Below are 20,200 nucleotides of genomic sequence, written 5' to 3'. Positions count from 1 at the left end.
ATCAATACTTGCTTTACAACACAATGACAAATACATACATAATCTGATACAGATACACACATATTGTACTGTTTCTTGACTCTAAACTGTTTTCAATTGTTACGCCCTCTTGTGGAAGTTCCATGTTTCACACGCACACACACGTACAATGATTGATTTAAGACAGGAAACATATTTTTATTACTGATCATAATCCCTCTTATGTGGCCTACTACGGATATATATAAAAATAAGTTATGTCAGTTTGACTGTGTTTATCCCTACAAAGCAGTCTCTATAACAGTCTGTCCTGTGTTCTGTCCCAGCCTACGTGCTACAGGTGAAGGTGGAGATGGAGATGGAGATGGAGAACCAGCAGTATGAGAAGGCCAAAGCTGTCAGGGAGGAGCAGCTGGAGAGACTCACCCAGATCTGCCAGGAGCAGGCAGTATGTTTACACATCTGTCTAACTAGTTACCATTACCTGTCATTGACCAGTAGAGGGAAGCAAAGTGCCAGAAATAATTGCTAAAATAACACATTCAAATTCACACACGTATTAGTGCAATAACCAAACTTTTAATCTGACAACACTGAATTGTGTCACACTGACCCTTTGAATATATAAATACATTACATATCCTTAATAGGAGATACTATCAGGTTCTGTATTCAGTCATAATGATTCACAACATTCATGTTATTCCCATAATGGGATTTCCATTCAGGAAAATTATCCAGTCACATTTGTCCCTGTAATATAGTAACGCTGAGGGCTTATGACTGTCACTGTACAATCCTGCTGGGTCCTGTTGACCCAAGAGGGAAAAGGTTTATGTTCTAACCATTAGAGGAATATGGAATATGTACATATGTATATGTCATCTATTTATGTGTGCAAGGGTCAGTGTGACACAAGTCAGGGTTTGGCAATACAGACAACAGCTACCAGTAATGTAGTTAATGGATGAGATTCAATGGTTTGGACGTTAGGGCCAGAGCTCTTAAAGGGTGTTCAGGTGTTTGTATGCAAGGATAACACATGTATGTTCTCCCTTTGTCCACCCCCCCCTTCTTTCTCTCTCTTTCTCGCTCTTTCTTTCTATCTCTCTCTCGCTCTCTTTCTTTCTCGCTCTCTTTCTTTCTTTCTCGCTCTCTATTAGTTTGAGATCAGGCAGCTGCGGGCCCACCTGGCTCAGCAGGACTTGGACCTGGTAGCAGAGCGGGAGGCTGCCATGCAGATCCACCATGTGTGGGGCAAGCAGAGCAGCAGCTTCCAGGAGGTGGACGGCCTGGCCCCTGGGGGCCCCGATCAGCGAGGCCAGGCTAAAGCCAGGGAGGCAGCGGCCTCTAGAGGTACCACACCCTGATCTGGTAGCATTACATCAGAACACTGCAGATTGTCTCATCAAGATAGAACAATGTCATAGGGTTCTGTCTCTAGGGATAGAGTGCTCTGTGCTTTGGGTCATGTTTGTTAACAGAGGTTGGCTTGGTCGAAAATATGTTCTCCGTTCACCTGGAAACCACAACAGACATCTAACAAACCACACCAGATTCCAGGGAGGATAGAATAGTAGAGTACTGTACAAGGAAAATAATTCCACAAGAACAGCAGCCTGATGGGAGGCCTACAGTGTGGGACCTCTGAGTCGGAAACCTCAGTGCTATGGGAGTGCTGTTTGAATGAGGACAAGATCCTCTATGTAAATATGCACTCCCCTCCGTGTTTATTTGGACAGTGAAGCACTTTATGTGTTTAGTCCCCTCCCCAATGGGCTCCCGAGTGATGCAGCCGGTCTAAGGCACTACATCTTAGTGCAAGAGATGTCACTACAGTCCCTGGATGAAGCAGATGCTAAGCTACAGGACTGTTTTGATAGCATAGACTGTAATATGTTCCGGGATTCTTCCTATGGCATTGAGGAGTACACCACATCAGTCATTGGCTTCATCAATAAGTGCATCGATGACGTCGACCCCACAATGACTGTACATACATACCCCAACCAGAAGCCATGGATTACAGGCAACATCCGCACTGAGCTAAAGGCTAGAGCTGCCACTTTTAAGGAGCAGGACTCTAACCTGGAAGCTTATAAGAAATCCCGCTATGCCCTCCGACGAACCATCAAACAAGCAGTGTCAGTACAGGACTAAGATCGAATCGTACTACACCGGCTCTGATGCTCGTTGGATGTGGCAGGGCTTGCAAACCATTACAGACTACAAAGGGAAGCACAGTCGAGAGCTGCCCAGTGACACGAGCCTACCAGATGAGCTAAACTACTTCTATGCTCGCTTCGAGGCAAATAACACAGAAACATGCATGAGAGCACCAGCTGTTCCGGACGACTGTGGGATCACACTCTCCGCAGCCGACGTGAGTAAGACCTTTAAACAGGTCAACATTCACAAGGCCGCAGTGCCAGGCAGATTATCAGTAATGTGTACTGCAAGCATGCGCTGACCAACTGGCAAATGTCTTCACTGACATTTTCAACCTCTCCCTGTCCAAGTCTGCAATACCAAAATGATTTAAGCAGACCACCATAGTCCCTGTGCCATACTAAGGTAATCTGCCTAAATGACTACCGACCCGTAGCACTCATGTCTGTGGGCATGAAGTGCTTTGAAAGGCTGGTCATGGCTCACAACACCATTAACAGTCAACACGAGACCCACTCCAATTTTCCTACCGCCCTAACAGATCCACAGATAATGCAATGTCTATTTCACTCCACACTGGCCTTTCCCACCTGGACAAAAGGAACACCTGTGTAAGAATGTTATTCATTGACTACAGCTCAGCGTTCAACACCATGCTGTCCTCAAAGCTCATCACTAAGCTTATGACCCTGGGACTAAACATCTCCCTCTGCAACTGGATCCTGGACTTCCTGACAGGCCGCCCCCAGGTGGTAAGGGTAGGTAACAACACATCCGCCATGCTGATCCTCAACACAGGGGCCCCTCAGGGGTGCGTGCTCAGTCTCCTCCTGTACTCCCTGTTCATTCATGACTGCATGGCCAGGTACGACTCCATCACCATCATTAAGTTTGCGATGACACAACAGTGGTAGGCCTGATCACCGACAACGACGAGACAGCCTATAGGGAGGAGGTCAGAGACCTGGCCGTGTGATGCCAGGACAACAACCTCTCCCTCAACGTGATCAAGACAAAGGATATGATTGTGGACTACAGGAAAAGGAGGACCGAGCACGCCCCCATTTTGATTGACAGGGCTGTAGTGAAGCAGGTTGAGAGCTTCAAGTTCCTTGGTGTCCACATCACAAACAAACTAACATTGTCCAAGCACACCAAGACAGTCTTGAAGAGGGCACGACAAAACCTATTCCCCCGCAGGAGACTGAAAAGATTTGGCATGGGTCCTCAGATCCTCAAAAGGTTCTACAGCTGCAGCATCGAGAGCATCTATCTCTAAACAGCTTCTACCCCCAAACTATAAGACTCCTGAACATCTAATCAAATGGCTAATCAGACTATTTGCATTGCCACCCCCTCATTTACACTTCTGCTACTCTGTTATCTATGCATAGTCACTTTAATAACTCTACCTACATGTACATATTACCTCAAATAACCGGTGCCCCCGCACATTGACTCTGTACTGGTACCCCCTGTATATTGTCTCGCTATTGTTATTTTACTGCTGCTCTTTAACTACTTGTTACTTTTAATTCTTATTCATGTTTTTTAAACTGCATTATTGGTTGGGGGCTTGTAAGTAAGCATTTCACTGTAAGGTCTACACCTGTTTTATTCGGCGCATGTGACTAATAAAATTTGATTTGGTTCGAATTCAGGCTGAATCACATCCGGCCGTGGTTGGGAGTCCCATATGGCGGCGCACAATTGGCCCAGTGTCGTCCGGGTTTGGCCGGGGTAGGCCATCATTGTAAATAAGAATTTGTTCTTCACTGACTTGCCTAGTTAAATAAAAAAAATTGAAGGTGTCTTAAGTGTTTGGACAAATTCACTTACAGTGTATTACATTTAGTCAAAAGTGTAGTATTTGGTCCCATATCCCTAGCCCGTAATAACTACATCAAGCTTGTGATTCTACAAAGTTGTTGGATGCATTCGTAGTTTTTTGGTTGTGTTTTAGATTACGTTGTGCCCAATATAAATGAATAGTAAATAATGTATTGAGTCATTTTGGAGTCACTTTTATTGTAAATAAGAATGGTGGATGCTACCATGATTAAGGATAATAATGAATGAATACTAAATAATGATGAGGGAGAAAGTTACAGATGCACAAAGATCATGCTATCCTCTCACCATTACCAGTAACAGGGGATTATATAATTTTTGAGGGGTATGATATTTATGCCTCTGTAAATTTCTCACTCATCATTATTCACAATTGATTCATTATTATCCTTAATCATGGCAGCATCCACATTAACATAGAAGTGTTAAGAAACATATATACACTGCTCAAAAAAATAAAGGGAACACTTAAATAACACAATGTAACTCCAAGTCAATCACACTGGTCACTTTTGAATGCTGGCGGTGCTCTCACTCTAGTGGTAGCATGAGACGGAGTCTACAACCCACACAAGTGGCTCAGGTAGTGCAGTTCATCCAGGATGGCACATCAATGCGAACTGTGGCAAAAAGGTTTGCTGTGTCTGTCAGCGTAGTGTCCAGAGCATGCAGGCGCTACCAGGAGACAGGCCAGTACATCAGGAGACGTGGAGGAGGCCGTAGGAGGGCAACAACCCAGCAGCAGGACCGCTACCTCCGCCTTTGTGCAAGGAGGTGCACTGCCAGCGCCCTGCAAAATGACCTCCAGCAGGCCACAAATGTGCATTGTAGACTCCGTCTCATGCTACCACTAGAGTGAGAGCACCGCCAGCATTCAAAAGTGACCAAAACATCAGCCAGGAAGCATAGGAATTGAGAAGTGGTCTGTGGTCACCACCTGCAGAATCACTCCTGCTTTGGGGGGTGTCTTGCTAATTGCCTATAATTTCCACCTTTTGTCTATTCCATTTGCACAACAGCATGTGAAATGTATTGTCAATCAGTGTTGCTTCCTAAGTGGACAGATTGATTTCACAGAAGTGTGATTGACTTGGAGTTACATTGTGTTGTTTAAGTGTTCCCTTTATTTTTTTGAGCAGTGTATATATTTATTTTTACAATAACATGACTCCAAAATGATACAATACATTATTTATCATTATTTTCTATTGGGCACAACATAATCTGAAACAGCACCAAAACAAACTATAAATGCATCCAACAAGTTTGCAGAGTCACAAGCTGGATGTAGTTATTGTGTGCTAGGAATATGGGAACAAATACAAAAATGTTGACAACATTTTATACACTATAAATACATTTTTCCAAATAGTTATGACACCTTCAAATGGGGGGACTAGATACATAGTGCTTTCATTTCCAAATAGTAAAACAGATCTATGAAAACACCCTCAAATAAAAGGTGACATTCTATACCGTCGCCTCATATAAAACATTTGATTTCAAATGCAAAATGCTGGAGCATAGAGCCAAATTAGCTTCACTGTCCAAATAAATACATAGGGGAGTGTATCTGTAAACCAAGAGATTGGTTTAAAAAGATGTCGTACTTCTGTATGATGACCATTGTATCTAACCTAGACCAGGATTCAATCCGATCATGGATTATAGGCATTGTTGCTTATAAAGGTTATGTATGAACAGTCAAAATCATGTTTTTCATAAAATGTGATGATATTTGAAGGAAACCAGATCAAAGTATGACGACTAATAACTGTTGCTTCTACATTGATAAAGTTTGATCATAAAGTTACTGGTCCCCTCCCCATATCAAACACTTGGAAACATGGACATGGTGACATCACCTTAATCTCATTTTAATACACCAATGGTAAAATTTATATTCTCTTGCCTAATTTAAATAAGTACCACCTACATGGGAAAAGGTGTGTTTGCAGAGGGGCGTGGTTTATATAGCTAGATAGCTACTCTACTGGTGCCAAAATTTGACTGTAGGGTGTCAGCAAATATAATTAAATGTTTACCATATTCATCTATGGCAAAGATACTTATATGTTTCCCCTTTCATCTGTGTCTGGTGTTAGCTAGTTACTGGTTAGCTGGGTCTTCAGCCAGCACGGAACAAAGGAGGGGGAAGGGTCGTTCAAAACTCTGACAGTTGTCATGACAACACATTCGTCAGTACTGCTGTGAACCGCATCACAAGAGACATATCAAATGGGAATGTATAAAAAAAATTGGCATCATTGAAGCAATTTCAATGTTTTTTGAGTTGCTTTGTGTATCAACAAATTAGTTGCTCACTGCATCCAAGTTGCTTGACATAGGAGTTTCAAAGAGCTGTCAATGTAGGCGAGCTCTTCAATATAAGCTCCCTGCCCCCTCAACCTGTCTCTTCAAACTTCCTGGTAGTTAGCCATGAGAGAAAAAGTACTTTTCAAAAGGACTTTTCAGGACCTTTTCATGGCAATTTCCAATTGTTTTCCACAGCATTTTCCGTGAATGGGATCTCCGCGAACGCAGGAACATTGCCTTTAAAAGCAGCAACGCCTATAACCCGCGATCGGATTTAATCATGAGGAGAACATCCTCCTAAACCTACTGTTTGTTTTCATGTCTCAGGAGAAGGAGTGCAGGAGTGCAGGGTGACTGGCATACTGGCATGGGGGTACTGAACTATTATCAAAACATAAGTCTTTAAAATTCTGAACAAACACTCCAATGAATACAGGAGCCATAAAACTTTCAAAGGGAGACAGATCATAAGTTGCAGGAGGTAGAGAAACAAAGCACTTTCCTTTAGTAATGACATAAATCACCCTGCTCCTCTCTCTGCTATATATCTGAGATGAGATATCTGAGGTTTCACAGAGAGGCTGTGTCAGACTGCAGCCTTTTAAGTGGTCCTCACATGCTCATGTGTTATTAATCGCAGAGTGATTGTCTCTGACGCCACATTTTAGTCCGAGCATCCCCTGCCTTCTTGGAACAGTCTTAAAATGAATATTTGAAGAAGAAACATAAATAAAACCCATCTGTCTAGTGGTCCTGAGGGAATGGGGATGGCACTTAGAGGTAAACTGTGACAGGTCAGAGATGCCAGCCACAGGCCCTTCTACCCACCACCTCACCTCTTTTTACATTCCTTGCTTTGCTCCTATGGGTTCAACCTTCTGGTCAGGAATATCTGACGGATGCATTCTGGGAGATCTTTACAGAACAAACATGGGAATAGATTGTCACAATCTCTAGTAGATAAGGGTACCAAACATCTAACTCATTCAATTGTTTCTGAGAAAGAGTACATACCTATTTTGTTTCTTATTTCTTTCAGATCATGTTGTTCAAGATGACATGAACAACTACATCAGCCAGTACTACAGTGAGGCAAGCAGTGGTAAGAATAAACAATTGTCTACACCCTCACAGGTTTGTTTGTGTACTTTGCTTTGCGGACAGTCAGCAGGATCATGTATTGAGTTCAAGTTGTTTGTGATTCTTGTAGATGTTGGGATCCCAGACCCAGCTCGTGTCATTACCACTGCAGCCATAGATGTGCACCTGCCCAATAACCCCAGCCAGCTGCCCTCGTCTCTGGTGAGTGCAGATGCAGCGTCCAGCTGCCTGCAGCGGACGGGTAGCTCTGTGAGCGAGGCCTCCAACACCACCGTGTCCCGCTCTCGCTCCAGCTTCAGCGGCCACCAGCACAGTATAAGTAGCCACACCCTGGGCTCCACCACCGACTGCAGCTCCACCGTCCGCGAGGCCTCCACCTCCACAGACTCCTACAGCGGCCAGCGCTGTTACCCCCCGCCCTACTGCAGCCCCCTGGCCCTGGGCACACAGCCTGCCCCCAGAGGACACCCCAGCGCCGTGGTGCAGGAGTTGCTCTCCTCGCTGTCTGAGGACTCCTGTCTGGGCCAGAAGGGCTTGGACCCTGTCAACCTCAAATTGCCCAGCCCTGCTGGCTCCACCAAGACCAGCCCTGAGCTGCAGCACAGGCTCAACATCTACAACAAGAGGAACAAGGAGAGCCACAGAGGCTTCCACACCAAGCCTCTCATCCACCTGCAGGCCAGGGAGCCTTTCATGGAGGAGAAGTACAGGCTATCTCAGGCAGATGCCACTGTCAGCAGCCTGCCCGAGACATAGGAAAGGGCTACACGGGGTATTGTATCTCTTAGCCAGCACTGACTCACTCCTCAAAGACCCTCCTGAAACTCACTGACGAAAACTAAAGACATGAACTCAGAGGCATCCTCCACTGGCATACAGCCATCTTCTTCATTGCCAAAAGCACCTTGGGACTGTGAATGGCAGCTCTGCCAGCACAGCCCATCGTCCATTGAGGACAGGGAAACATGCTTTAGTGAGCAGGCACAGAACATCTATCAGGAATTGCCACAATAAATGAGTATATGGAGTCACCAAAAGAAACCAGCATTAGGGCATTAGCCCAGGCTCTGAGGTAGCAGGGCTCAGCAGAAATGTGACTGGCTCTGATGCTTTTGAATGTGATATAATTTAGCGATGGGGCTGGGTGTGTGTGGGTGGAACTGGGTGGTTTGTTTGTCTGATATACTTGCTTAGGGATTGGAGACACTAGACTGATCACAAAACAACTACTAATTGGCTATCATATTATGATGTCATGAGCCACACTAATCAGACATTTTATAAACAAACCATACTGAAAGTCAACCTGGAGTTTCTCGACCTCAACATTAAGTACAGTCCTCTCTGATCGGACTAATGCAGGGTACATTTGATCTATGTTCTAATGTGTTGAGCTGTGTTCTCAGCTTATTTCTTACCTTTGTCTTTCTACATTATCAATGCTAAAGTTTGTATTCAAATGATATGACAAAATATTTTTAAGCCAGACAATTGAGCAATTGAGGGATGTTTCAGCTACCAAATCTCAAGGGGTTTGTAATTGAAGATGTTATGTAAAGTGTTGGTCAGAAGAAAAAGTATTATAGCATGGACCTTTTAAAAATATCTGCTTTTAGACATGGCAATCTAATCCGTGCACTTAAATGTCAACAGCCATTTTGTAAATTGATCATGAAGGGAATTCAGTGCAGAGTAAAAGCAATTAAAAGGAAAACATGGTAAAAGAACAGTCATTTACAGTCAGTTTTATCATTGATACCAAGACCTTTCGGGGGACGACACATTAATAAAAGTGCATTAGTGAGGCAGGTTTAGACTTCCTGAAGATTGCCTTTATTGTGACGCTACGTTAAATACATGTTACAAAATATGCATTAACAGGGAACAAAAATATCACCTACGCCAGGTAAGCAAAACGTTATTTGTGGCATTATCATAGCTACGTCAATAAAAACAGATGTCCGGTTTACAAAGTGTTGTTCTGTTTCCATTTAGGAAGAAGGATGATAACATTATTAGTGTTCCCAGAAAAGTAGCTCCAGAAACATTTAAGGCAGAGATTGTAGGAGAGTTGTAACCATGTGATCTTGATACCCAGGTAGTGACGGTACAGCTGCTGAGCTGAATTTTGGCTCACTTGCTCAATGCTGCAGTCATCTCAGGGACAGCCTAGTGAGACAAAGCCAAAACAGAGTAGTTTAAGATGGTTGCACCCCCTAACCAGGCATATCTAGCAAGGTTGACACAATGGACACAATGTGTGCTTGCGACATAAACTTTTAGATAAATGTAAGTGTTGAGTCTCACGGTTTGGGGTGACACCATTTAAGATCAAGTCATTGATAAACCTTTTCATTTTCTGAGAGTAACTGATCAAAGGGACATGAGCGGGGTTGCCTGCTGAATGACATACTGATAAACTATATCAGTAGCGCCCGAGTCGAGTGTCCCACAGATCAGTTTTCAATTGAAGGAAGAGGAGAAAGACCATACATTTGAATGAGTTATCACATGTAAGCTGATAACCAGCAGGTCACAACTCTGCTGCCACGAGCTATTATAACCAATCACTTTTACGGACTTTCCCCATAACACCTGGGCCTCTCACACACCACCACCGCCATAGTAAATAAAAGATGAACAACATTACACACACATGAAAATAAATGCTACTACACTTTCACCGAAAGCACGGGCCCTATTGTTCAAGAGTGTGGCAACCCTCTGACACACTGGCCATATGTGCCAGCCAGACATTAGAGGGCAGCTAAGCATGTAAAGTACTGGCACAAGGGAAGAGAAAATAAAACCTGAGAACATATGGTTTGAAGAAGCGCTGTTGTATCTCTACACAACAGCAGGCTCTGGCCACAACTCACCTCTGATTAATTCAGCACCTCAATAATTCAACACATTTCCATTAGGTGGAATAATAATGGTTCTTGCAACACTGATCAGGGAAATAGTGAATGTAATATTCTGATTGTCACTGTTGTCATGTCTTGGTTATTGAAATGTTGGTGTCTTGCTGATCATCTAGTCAGCGCTGTGCTGAAAGCTGGTGCAGTGTTGGGTTAGTTTCAGTCATGGCAAGAGTGGGTGAATATTCCTCCAACACAGTCGGCCTGCTATCTCACCTTGAACAGATCAGCCACCAGACCATAGTCAGCCACCTGGAAGATGGGAGCCTCTGGGTCCTTGTTGATGGCCACAATAGTCTGTAGTGCAAAGCAAAATGTGTTTCATAAATAATGCAGCATGCCTATTCTATATACATGACAGAACGTTCTGGTATAAAGGGACAAGGAAGAAACAAGCAAGAATGCTAACTGTACTGTACCTTGCTGTCCTTCATCCCAGCCAGATGCTGAATAGCTCCAGAGATACCAACAGCGATGTACAATTCCTACAGAGAGAACAAGATGACGAACAAGCTGTATCAGCATAATACAAGTGCTTGGTGCACCGCCACATCTATGTAGTCCCAGTTGTTTCAGGCTGCTGAACACAGGTAAGGCAACTTACTGTAGGAATGCCTGCAACAGACTTAATACCATTAGTATAATATGTGGGCCTACAATATTTATTAAATAACTTTCCATCAATCTCCAGAAAACCATCATGACACCACTAAGGTCGTCATTGGCACCCTAGTACAGATGCAGCTGATTGCAGGACAATCCTGGGTTAGAGTATGGAGCTGTTCTAGTGCTGACCCTGACCAGGTCTGTGTAATCTCTTAGAGGGGGAGTGCTGGGGGGTGGTGTAGCAGAGTGTAGGACCCTCCCAAGCATCCACCTCACCTATGGGGAAAACACATCAGAAGCTTTCAGCGTAATGCACTGCCATATGAATATTTCAGTGCTACTTAATGTTATTGGAGTAGTCTCAGAGGAGCAGAACATCAATTTATGAACACAAGTCTGCCAACGACTAGAAGTGAGGCCCAATATTTCACCATGAGCGGCACTGTCCTATCCAGCAAGTGTACTGTCCTTGCAGAGATAAAATGACCACAAAACATGTTGTAGTATCACCGTATGGAAAGATCAGAGTACCTACAAAAATACGAAAATAAAAAAAAATAAAACAAAAAGGTACTAGCAAGGGTCCAATGTCTAACCTATTTGGAGAATCTTCTCAGAGTTAGTCTCTTTAAGCTCTTCTAGCAGCTTAGCATTTTCAATTAGAAGGCTAGACAGGGCTACCTGCTGTTGTGTTGCTAAAAATAGCATAAAGCACTGTTTCAACCTACTATTTCACACCCAGCATTCCCTCAGGTGTGAAAGCAACATGATTTTATTGGTAGCTAGTCGTTCAACTGTGGTGATGCTATTGTTAACCGATAAAAACAACAAAAGACCGCAACATGACAACCTGGCTGCTCCGTTGCCAAGCTGTTACCCGAATGTGGCACTCGCCTGAAACGTTGCTCAGGCATGACACCCCACAGCTTAGATTACATAAACAATACAACGGCACACTGTCTGTAAACGTCAGGACAGTAGGGTGAAGACAGTCTTATAAAGACTTTAGGCTACTGAATGCTAGTGTGACGATCCTTTGATATACATAAATATGCAAAAGCTATGAATACATACTGACAAAAACACTAAATGTCAAATAATTCTGTGATGTGAGATTCTTTCAAATTTAATTTCAGAAAAACTAACTGGAGCAGTTCAATAGTGGATATAACTACTATTTAAAGCCTGCAAATAGTTGATTAGCTAAATATTCCTTCTGTCAAAAGTGGATCATTCAAATACACATAACAAGAAGGAACACAGTTTTGTGCTATTCAAGGGGACATTTGCCAAATAAAAAAGATGTCAGACAGACATTAACACTTATGACATGCATGGTTCTTTTGTCCTAACAATGCCGGAAGGTAGAGATCAAAAATGTCCATTTAATACTTGAATCCTCTGAATGGTTTGCATGAGGGCTATGAATAACTGACTGACAAATATGAACAGGATAAAAATAGTGCCATTAAAATTTGATTTAATACATTAAAGCTGGAATCCGTAATGGTGAAACTGCCACATCCGTTTGTGACAATGGTGTTACTTCAAACAGCGAACACTGTTTTTCCCCCCTCAGACATTACTGCACGAGCGATAGAATAGCAGAGTATGTTTCATAAACAAAACAAAAACAATAAAATGGGCTTTAAGCCCAAATGTCACAAGCTTGTCAAAACATTAGCAAAATCCAATTTGGGCAGAATGGCCTGGTCTGGGGCTCTGAGCAGATACCATGTGCTCTGTGCTCTGCTCTCTAATGGATCAGCTAAATCATTTAGGAGCATAAATGTGCCATTAACTACATTTCAAATGTGTGGATAATCACAGCTGGGATATCCCATTTGAACCGGATAATGGAAATTTAACCTTTTTAAAAGGGACTAAGGGATCCATCTTTAGAACACTGAATTTAAGGAATTGTGTTTGCATCTAAAGTAACAGGCCTTTGTCAAGCTGCGGGCAATTTGCACAATAATCAATACTGGGTGGGTAACTCAGAAAATATATCTATGCATTTTTTGATTTATTTTGTTGTAAGTATACACCTATGTTTCCACAAAAGGTTTATCTTGAATAATTGTGCAAAATTAATACATAATAAACCATTGTGAGCACAACATTGCCTATCAAAGAATAGGATGAATGTTAAATTATCTAGAGTTTGTCGGCAGGGTAGCCTAGTGGGCGGCAGGGTAGCCTAGTGGTTAGAGCGTTGGACTAGTAACCGAAAGGTTGCAAGTTCTAATCCCTGAGCTGACAAGGTACAAATCTGTCGTTCTGCCCCTGAACAGGCAGTTAACCCACTGTTCCTAGGCCGTCATTGAAAATAAGAATTTGTTCTTAACTGACTTGCCTAGTTAAATAAAGGTAAAATAAAAAAATAAAAAAAAACTTACGGGGGCCACGATCTTGCCAGTCTGTCCAACCTGCATGTCATTGGGGACATATCCAGCATCCACAGCAGCTCTGGAAGCACCAACTGCGGGGAGAATCAATTCAAACCTACTTCACTGCTGTCAATCAAATTTCTTCACCAATATTTTTATTGTAAAGTCATACCGTTTAAAAAAATCACGACAGCTATGATGGAAACAGGACATTTCGGTACAATTGTATAAATGCCGAGAGATCATTTGTTCATTCGACATGGTGGGATCTTTTTGTATCGGTAAAATTCATTATGCGAGAAATGGCAGTGCCTTTATCCGCAAATATTGATATAAAAACAATCATATGGTGTGTGGTCCTCCCACTACGACTCGGGAAACCATGCAGTTTATTAGGCTACAGATTAAATAAGTGATGATGAACTTCACATGGTGGTGAAAGTGCACGGTGATATTGATGCTTCTTTCCAATAAATATTGAGGGTCTTATTCTGGTGACATGATGATTGATGCTTGACTGTCGTTTGACAAATACAAATATTCTATCCATAATATGTTATCCATAATAATCTCATGTAGACTAACCTAGCAGCACAGCCTACCAACACTATCTGCCAGCTGTTGGCTGGAGTACACGTGCTAAGACCAGAGTAGGCACATTTGCTATTTAATGCAACAGTTGTGACAAAACTATCGGTAGATTTGGAAAAGCGATGGAAACATATTAAACTTCAGATTTTTATTCGGTACATGAAATTTGTGTGCACTACATCATCACGCACTGATTTTTATCCGCAAAAAGTCTATTTGGTGGAAACACAACACTGGTGGGAAAATGCACATGTTTTCTTTATGTGGATTCTAGAGTATTTGCATGAAAGTCTGTCACCAATTGGATGAAGACCTAGATACTTATTCAGATGCAGAACTTGCATTTGTATATGCAGGTCAACATTCAAAGACTCATTCTAATCACGCACTTACCTGCGGCATTCATTTTGTCAGCAAGGTCATACAGCAGCTTGAAGTTGTCTCCACTCTTCAGGCCCCTTCCTAAAAGAAGGGCAAGACACTAATGATTTCTTTAAACATTTGGCATACACATCAATTAATTTGTCAAGTAAAAGCATGAAGTTAGGTGTCTCACCTCCGGACACCACAACCTTAGCACTGGTCAGCTCTGGCCGGTCACTCTTGGTCAAGGACGCTTCCAGCCACTCTGACATCCCAGCAGGAGCGGACGCAGCAACTGAAATAAACAAACAACACATGAGGAAACATCAGATAATCATATTAAATAACAAAACTGCATCTCAAGGACAAACTGTCTCATGTCTTCTTGCTTTTAACTATACCCTGACAAATATGTCATCCAGCCAGGAAATATAAAAATTTATTTTAGAATGATAAACAAGAACAATGGCTTTTGTATGTGTGCTTTTCGGGTGTGTATCAGTGCATGGAGCTAGTTAGTTAGTACTGGAGATACCTTCCTCTGATGTAGCACTGCCTCCCTCCACCTCAGCGGGCTCAAAGGATGTCCCTCTGACAGTGAAAACCTTGACATTGTCATTAGACTTGACAGTGCTGAGAGCATTTCCTGTGAAGACAGACAAACAACAGTGATGTTCAGTTTTGTAACTACCACATTCAACTCTTTTGATGACAACTGGGAATTAAAATAGAAAATTCATTTCACACAAATAGAGTCTAAAAGATAAAATATCTTCTGGGCTTAAGGTACACCATGAGTTTTCCATAAGACCTATTTGGACATGACAAACAGCAAAGGTTTAAGTGGATAATTCTGATTTATTCATAGCCCATTAGTGCAATTGAAAAATTAGGCTTTTTGGGATCTAATCAAAGCTGGTATTGCCGAAAAGCTGATTTAGCTTTAGATTTATAAACAAACTAGAGGTCGACCGATTATGATTGTTCAACGCCGATACCGATACCGATTATTGGGGGGCCAAAAAAAAGCCGATACCGATTAATCGGACAATTTTTTAAATGTATTTGTAATAATGAAAATTACAACAATACTGAATGAACACTTATTTTAACTTTATATAATACATCAAAATCAATTTAGCCTCAAATAAATAATGAAACATGTTCAATTTGGTTTAACTAATGCAAAAACAAAGTGTTGGAGAAGAAAGTAAAAGTGCAATATGTGCCATGTAAGAAAGCTAACGTTTAAGTTCCTTGCTCAGAACATGAGAACATATGAAAGCTGGTGGTTCTTTTTAACATGAGTCTTCAATATTCCCAGGTGAGAAGTTTTAGGTTGTAGTTATTATAGGAATTATAGGACTATTTCTCTCTATACTCGTGTGCAATGAACGCAGGAGAAGTGACACAATTTCACCTGGTTAATATTGCCTGCTAACCTGGATTTCTTTCAGCTAAATTTGCAGGTTTAAAAATATATATATAGATTTGGAGAAAGGCATTGATGTTTATGGTTAGGTACACGTTGGGGCAACAATAGTCCTTTTTCGCGAATGCGCACTGCATCGATTATATGCAACGCAGGACACGCTAGATAAACTAGTAATATCATCAACCATGTGTAGTTATAACTAGTGATTATGATTGATTGATTGGTTTTTATAAGATACGTTTAATGCTAGCTAGCAACTTACCTTGGCTTCTTACTGCATTCGCGTAACAGGCGGGCTCCTCGTGAGGCAGGTGGTTAGAGCGTGTGATTAGTTAACCGTAAGGTTGCAAGATTGAATCCCTGAGCTGACAAGGTAAAAATCTGTCGTTCTGCCCCTGAACAAGGCAGTTAACCCACCGTTCCTAGGCCATCATTGAAAATAAGAATGTGTTCTTAACTGACTTGCCTAGTTAAATAAAGGTGTAAAGAAATTACCGATTTACGATTGTTATGAAAACTTGAAATCGGCCCTAATTAATTGGCCATTCCGATTAATCGGTCGACCTCTAAAACAAACTGGTTCTCTATGGTACATGTAAGTACTGTGTACATGGAGAAGTGGTGAGTTACTGTTCTAATTTGTAAGAGCAGTCCCAAACGCAGTTAGAAATTGACATGATTTCCCATAATAATTTCAAACAAGATCCATATAGAGTAACAAAAAAATTCTAAAGCAGTCTAAACTGCATTGGTGATTTATAATGTGGTCAATAAATATGAACGCCATCTTAGGTTGGCTTGGGGGGGAAACAATAGGTACAAAAGTTCAAATATACTGTAACACGTTCACAAAAAGCTAGTTACCAGCATAGATGGTTCTGACAAAGGTGTCAGGGGATTTGATCTCGATGATGTCTGAAATAGGAGCAACATCCAACTTGGCAGCCAGTCTGGGCAGCAGGTTCTACAAAAGACAGGATGGTAAATAAGCAGAGATACAAGTCAATCTGTAACAATCAGCCAAAGATGCCCTACAAATAACTATGTTTTTTTACACTAGCCGTATGAAATTAAATCCATTATATGAAATCATCTGCAGGCAGACAGCTTGCTGAGGAGTAACAAATGACCTCACTGAAGCTATGTATATAAAGGTGTTATAAGCTTACTTTCCCAAAGGCAGATGCTCCAGCACAGATATGGGTGAAGTTGAACTGCTTCTGGGTTGCCAGGATAAGTGGAGTCAACGCTTCTATGGAAAGACATGCAAGTTGCAGTTAACACCACATGCAAATTGACAGAAAATATCCCTCAAATTTAACATACTAACTTTACATAGAAGTAAAACTCCCAACTCATTTACAGCTTCAGTGAATCTGTCGGCTGCATCTGCTTCACACTGTGGATATACATACCTGGCAGAGAGCCTTTGTAAACATCATTTTGAGCAATCAAAACGGTCTTCACACCCAGAACTTTGCTGATTTCCTGTGCAACCTGAACAGATTATAAATATACAGCAAATCAATCCCTTGAAGAAAAACACGAACAGTGTAGGTCTGGATATCATCCATTTTCAACAGGTTATTAGTCTGATGATCAAACCAACGATTTTAACTTACCTTTGTACAGTCTGTTCCAGCAACCAAACAGGACACATCTCCTCCCAGTTTCTTGGCTGCAGTGATAGCATTCAGCGTAATGGGGGTCAGCTTGTCATTGTTGTGTTCTGCCACCACCAAGGTGCTTTGAAACCTCTGGAGGAGACCAGACTATGGGGAAAAGGTATTTTCAGTAAATAGGACATAACATTAACATAACACTCAGCCCCAGTCCTGGCCATTCTGCTTCCCTCCTCCTATCCCGCAAAACTAGAATAGTGTAGCCTACAGTGTCGGCCTATAATGCAATTTTATGAATGCCCATCCATGTTGTACCGTCTGATTCATGACCATGGCCTAATACTAGGCCTAATCATTTTGGCCATTTAATATCTGCATATCAGCTACCCAAGTTTACCAGGAGTTATTTTGAGCCTATTTGCAATGAGAATCAATGTGTTTACACAGTGAGAAATTATGAAATATTTTCTTCTTCGCTATGATCAGCTCATCAAAAATGTATGAATGTACAATTGAAATCACTAATTCATGACAATTTAGCCCACAGAGTTAAACTCCAGGACAGCAGTTGTGAGTAGGCTAATTTCATTCCATATTGTCCATTTTATTTTGACCTGTCCTGTTTTTAGGAAAAGTCATATTCAAATTGAAGCGCATTTGTATTTGAAACACAGCCGCAGCGCTGTGTCTCTCCAACAGCACCCTGGAGAGGCGTGCTGTGCATGGATAAGATAAATATTTTGCGCCCCTGACTTTGGCAAAGTGGGCAACGCTCCTCATGGGGCGGCATCAGCGCTCACCTAAATAGCCCATATGCCACTGGGTGAGAGAAGTTTTCATTGTATTTAGGTAGAATTATGTGAGGTGTTATGTGTCTGCCTAATGGATGAGCCGGCCTTGATTACATGGCTCTAATGCCATGTACTTCAAACTTAAACACCCATGATTAATAGCTATGAATAATATGAGAGCATTTTGGGTAGTCCAATAAAGAGCAAGGAAACATTAATATTGAGTTAATACAGGATACTACTGGTTCTGTTCAGGTGTAGCTTTTTGGGGAAAGCAACATCTAGTGGGTTATTTATTGGAGGTCAGTTATAGCAGAAAGTGTGAACTAGTACATAACACCACCTCAGGGGAGGAGGGAGCTGTGAGACCCTTCTGTAAACAATCTGACATAACATCAGAGCTATACATTTGCTTATACAACCTTTGACAGGGAGTATCAAGCCTATCACCAAGCTAAAACATGACAGTACCAGCTGCTCTATCTGAACCTGTGTCTGAATGACAGTTTCTAGAGTAGAGGTCATTCACAGCAGTCTAGACAACGTCACAGCACAATACATGTTTAATAGATTTAGTGTACATTAAATTATTGTCTTTATTGAAATGGTGCTTCAATGTCTTTAAAATCATTGCATGGCCATTTTTTGTTTGTTTCTTAAGTGATTGTTTACAAGGTTGCATAAGTAAGCTAGCTAACTGCTAGCTATTTTCAGCTAGCCAAGGACGTTAGCTGTGCCATCAACTACGATCAGATGTTCAAACTGTGTCAATCGACTTATTTCATTTTTATGAATATAGAAAAAAAATCTATGCCATTTCGTTCACTGTGCACAGCTAGCTAACGAGTAAGCTAAGATAGCTAGTTGACTGGCTAGCTTCCTTGCTAGCTAACGTTAACTGTCTATTAGGCACCAGCAACATTGTGCTGATTTGCATTTGCCACATTGCGAATGAATAGCAAGTTACATAGCTAGTTAATATAATATAATCATATATGTCTATTTTGTACTTACCAATTGTTTGAAATGTGTTTTGTTGACAGCTTTAAGCATCTTGGACCCTTCTATTCGATGTTGCCAAATGCTACTTTCCTAGAACGAACTCTGACAGCTGTAGAATGTTCTCGCGAGACAAAACTATGGATGGACTAAAATCACTTCCGTTTTAGGTGGGAGCAGAATACAATTTTATTTCAGAGACCACGGTCTCCACTAGTAGCTTCCATGGCCACAAAGTCAGATTCCACAGTAACAAAGTTAGATTCAACAGCCTATTTTTGGTCTTAATTTAAGGTTAGGGTTACGCATAAAGTTATTAGTGAGGTTAAGGTTAGGTTTAAAATCACATTTTATGAAGATAAATTGTACAAATGACTTTGTGTCTATAGAAGATAGTGATGACTGTCCTACCCTGTAGCCTTCGGGTCCATGATGACTGGGTAGGTGGGTGTTAACAACAGGGAAAACTAGATAGGCCTACTATTGTCACCAACAAAATCATTATGCATATCCATTTAATCCATATCTGTAAATATACTAATTTAAATGAGTAGCCTATGTGGCTATGAGAAGAGTAAAGGGACCGACATGGAACCGGGCAAGACGATGCACACCAAATAAAATGTGATAACTGGTTCGGGGCCAGTTCTTGCTTTGCCATAAATTACTTTTGCCATACATGTAGGTTGGAGAGATGTAACCAATCCGTAGTAGCCTAGACCATGCCCAGCAACCATGACCCCATTGGCCTCATGGGTATATGGTGGGCAAGGTGAGCACGGGCTAGCCCACACCAACGTCACACCAAGCCCACACTAGCCCAGCATGGGCTAGCCCACAACAAGCCCAACACAGGCCACCAGGAGGCCAGATAATATGTTGCTTAGGGCACCAAAAAGGCTAGGGTCAGCTCTGACTGCATGTGTGGGTATGGATATGGGTAGATAGACCTGCAAGCCACTGCAGCCCCTTATAATGAGTTCAGATTTTTTGTGGCCCCCATCCCCATCAAAGTTGCCCATCCCTGCCCTAGAACAGGGTTTCCCAAACTGGGTCCTGGGGCACC

The 20,200-nt window shown here is 41.9% G+C and overlaps 2 protein-coding genes across 3 annotated transcripts in view; one reads left to right on the top strand and one right to left on the bottom strand.

The window, feature by feature from the left end:
- LOC129862458 (transmembrane protein 266-like) overlaps positions 1–9,149 on the top strand; it is a 52,787-nt gene extending 43,638 nt beyond the window's left edge. For both annotated transcript variants that reach the window (XM_055934158.1, XM_055934157.1), the window contains 4 exons: positions 306–427; positions 1,143–1,335; positions 7,355–7,417; positions 7,526–9,149. In XM_055934158.1, the coding sequence (XP_055790133.1) occupies positions 306–427; positions 1,143–1,335; positions 7,355–7,417; positions 7,526–8,172 (1,025 nt within the window). In that variant the 3' untranslated portion in view covers positions 8,173–9,149. The remainder of the gene's footprint in view (positions 1–305; positions 428–1,142; positions 1,336–7,354; positions 7,418–7,525) is intronic.
- A 77-nt stretch (positions 9,150–9,226) lies between these two features.
- On the bottom strand, positions 9,227–19,270 carry etfa (electron transfer flavoprotein subunit alpha). Its single transcript, XM_055934159.1, has 12 exons — positions 19,150–19,270; positions 17,345–17,494; positions 17,138–17,219; positions 16,892–16,974; positions 16,587–16,686; positions 14,823–14,933; positions 14,481–14,582; positions 14,318–14,386; positions 13,343–13,425; positions 10,757–10,822; positions 10,554–10,634; positions 9,227–9,585 (listed from the first exon to the last, which is right to left on the bottom strand). Exons 1-12 carry the CDS (start codon positions 19,186–19,188, stop codon positions 9,550–9,552), a joined length of 1,002 nt encoding a protein of 333 aa, XP_055790134.1. The 5' UTR covers positions 19,189–19,270; the 3' UTR covers positions 9,227–9,549.
- Positions 19,271–20,200: the final 930 nt, after the last annotated feature.

This window comes from Salvelinus fontinalis, chromosome 9, assembly GCF_029448725.1.
Source record: "Salvelinus fontinalis isolate EN_2023a chromosome 9, ASM2944872v1, whole genome shotgun sequence".
Classification (NCBI taxonomy): domain Eukaryota; kingdom Metazoa; phylum Chordata; class Actinopteri; order Salmoniformes; family Salmonidae; genus Salvelinus; species Salvelinus fontinalis.
The sequence above is the reverse complement of the archived record's forward strand: the minus strand, read 5'-3'. Positions and strand labels throughout refer to the sequence as shown.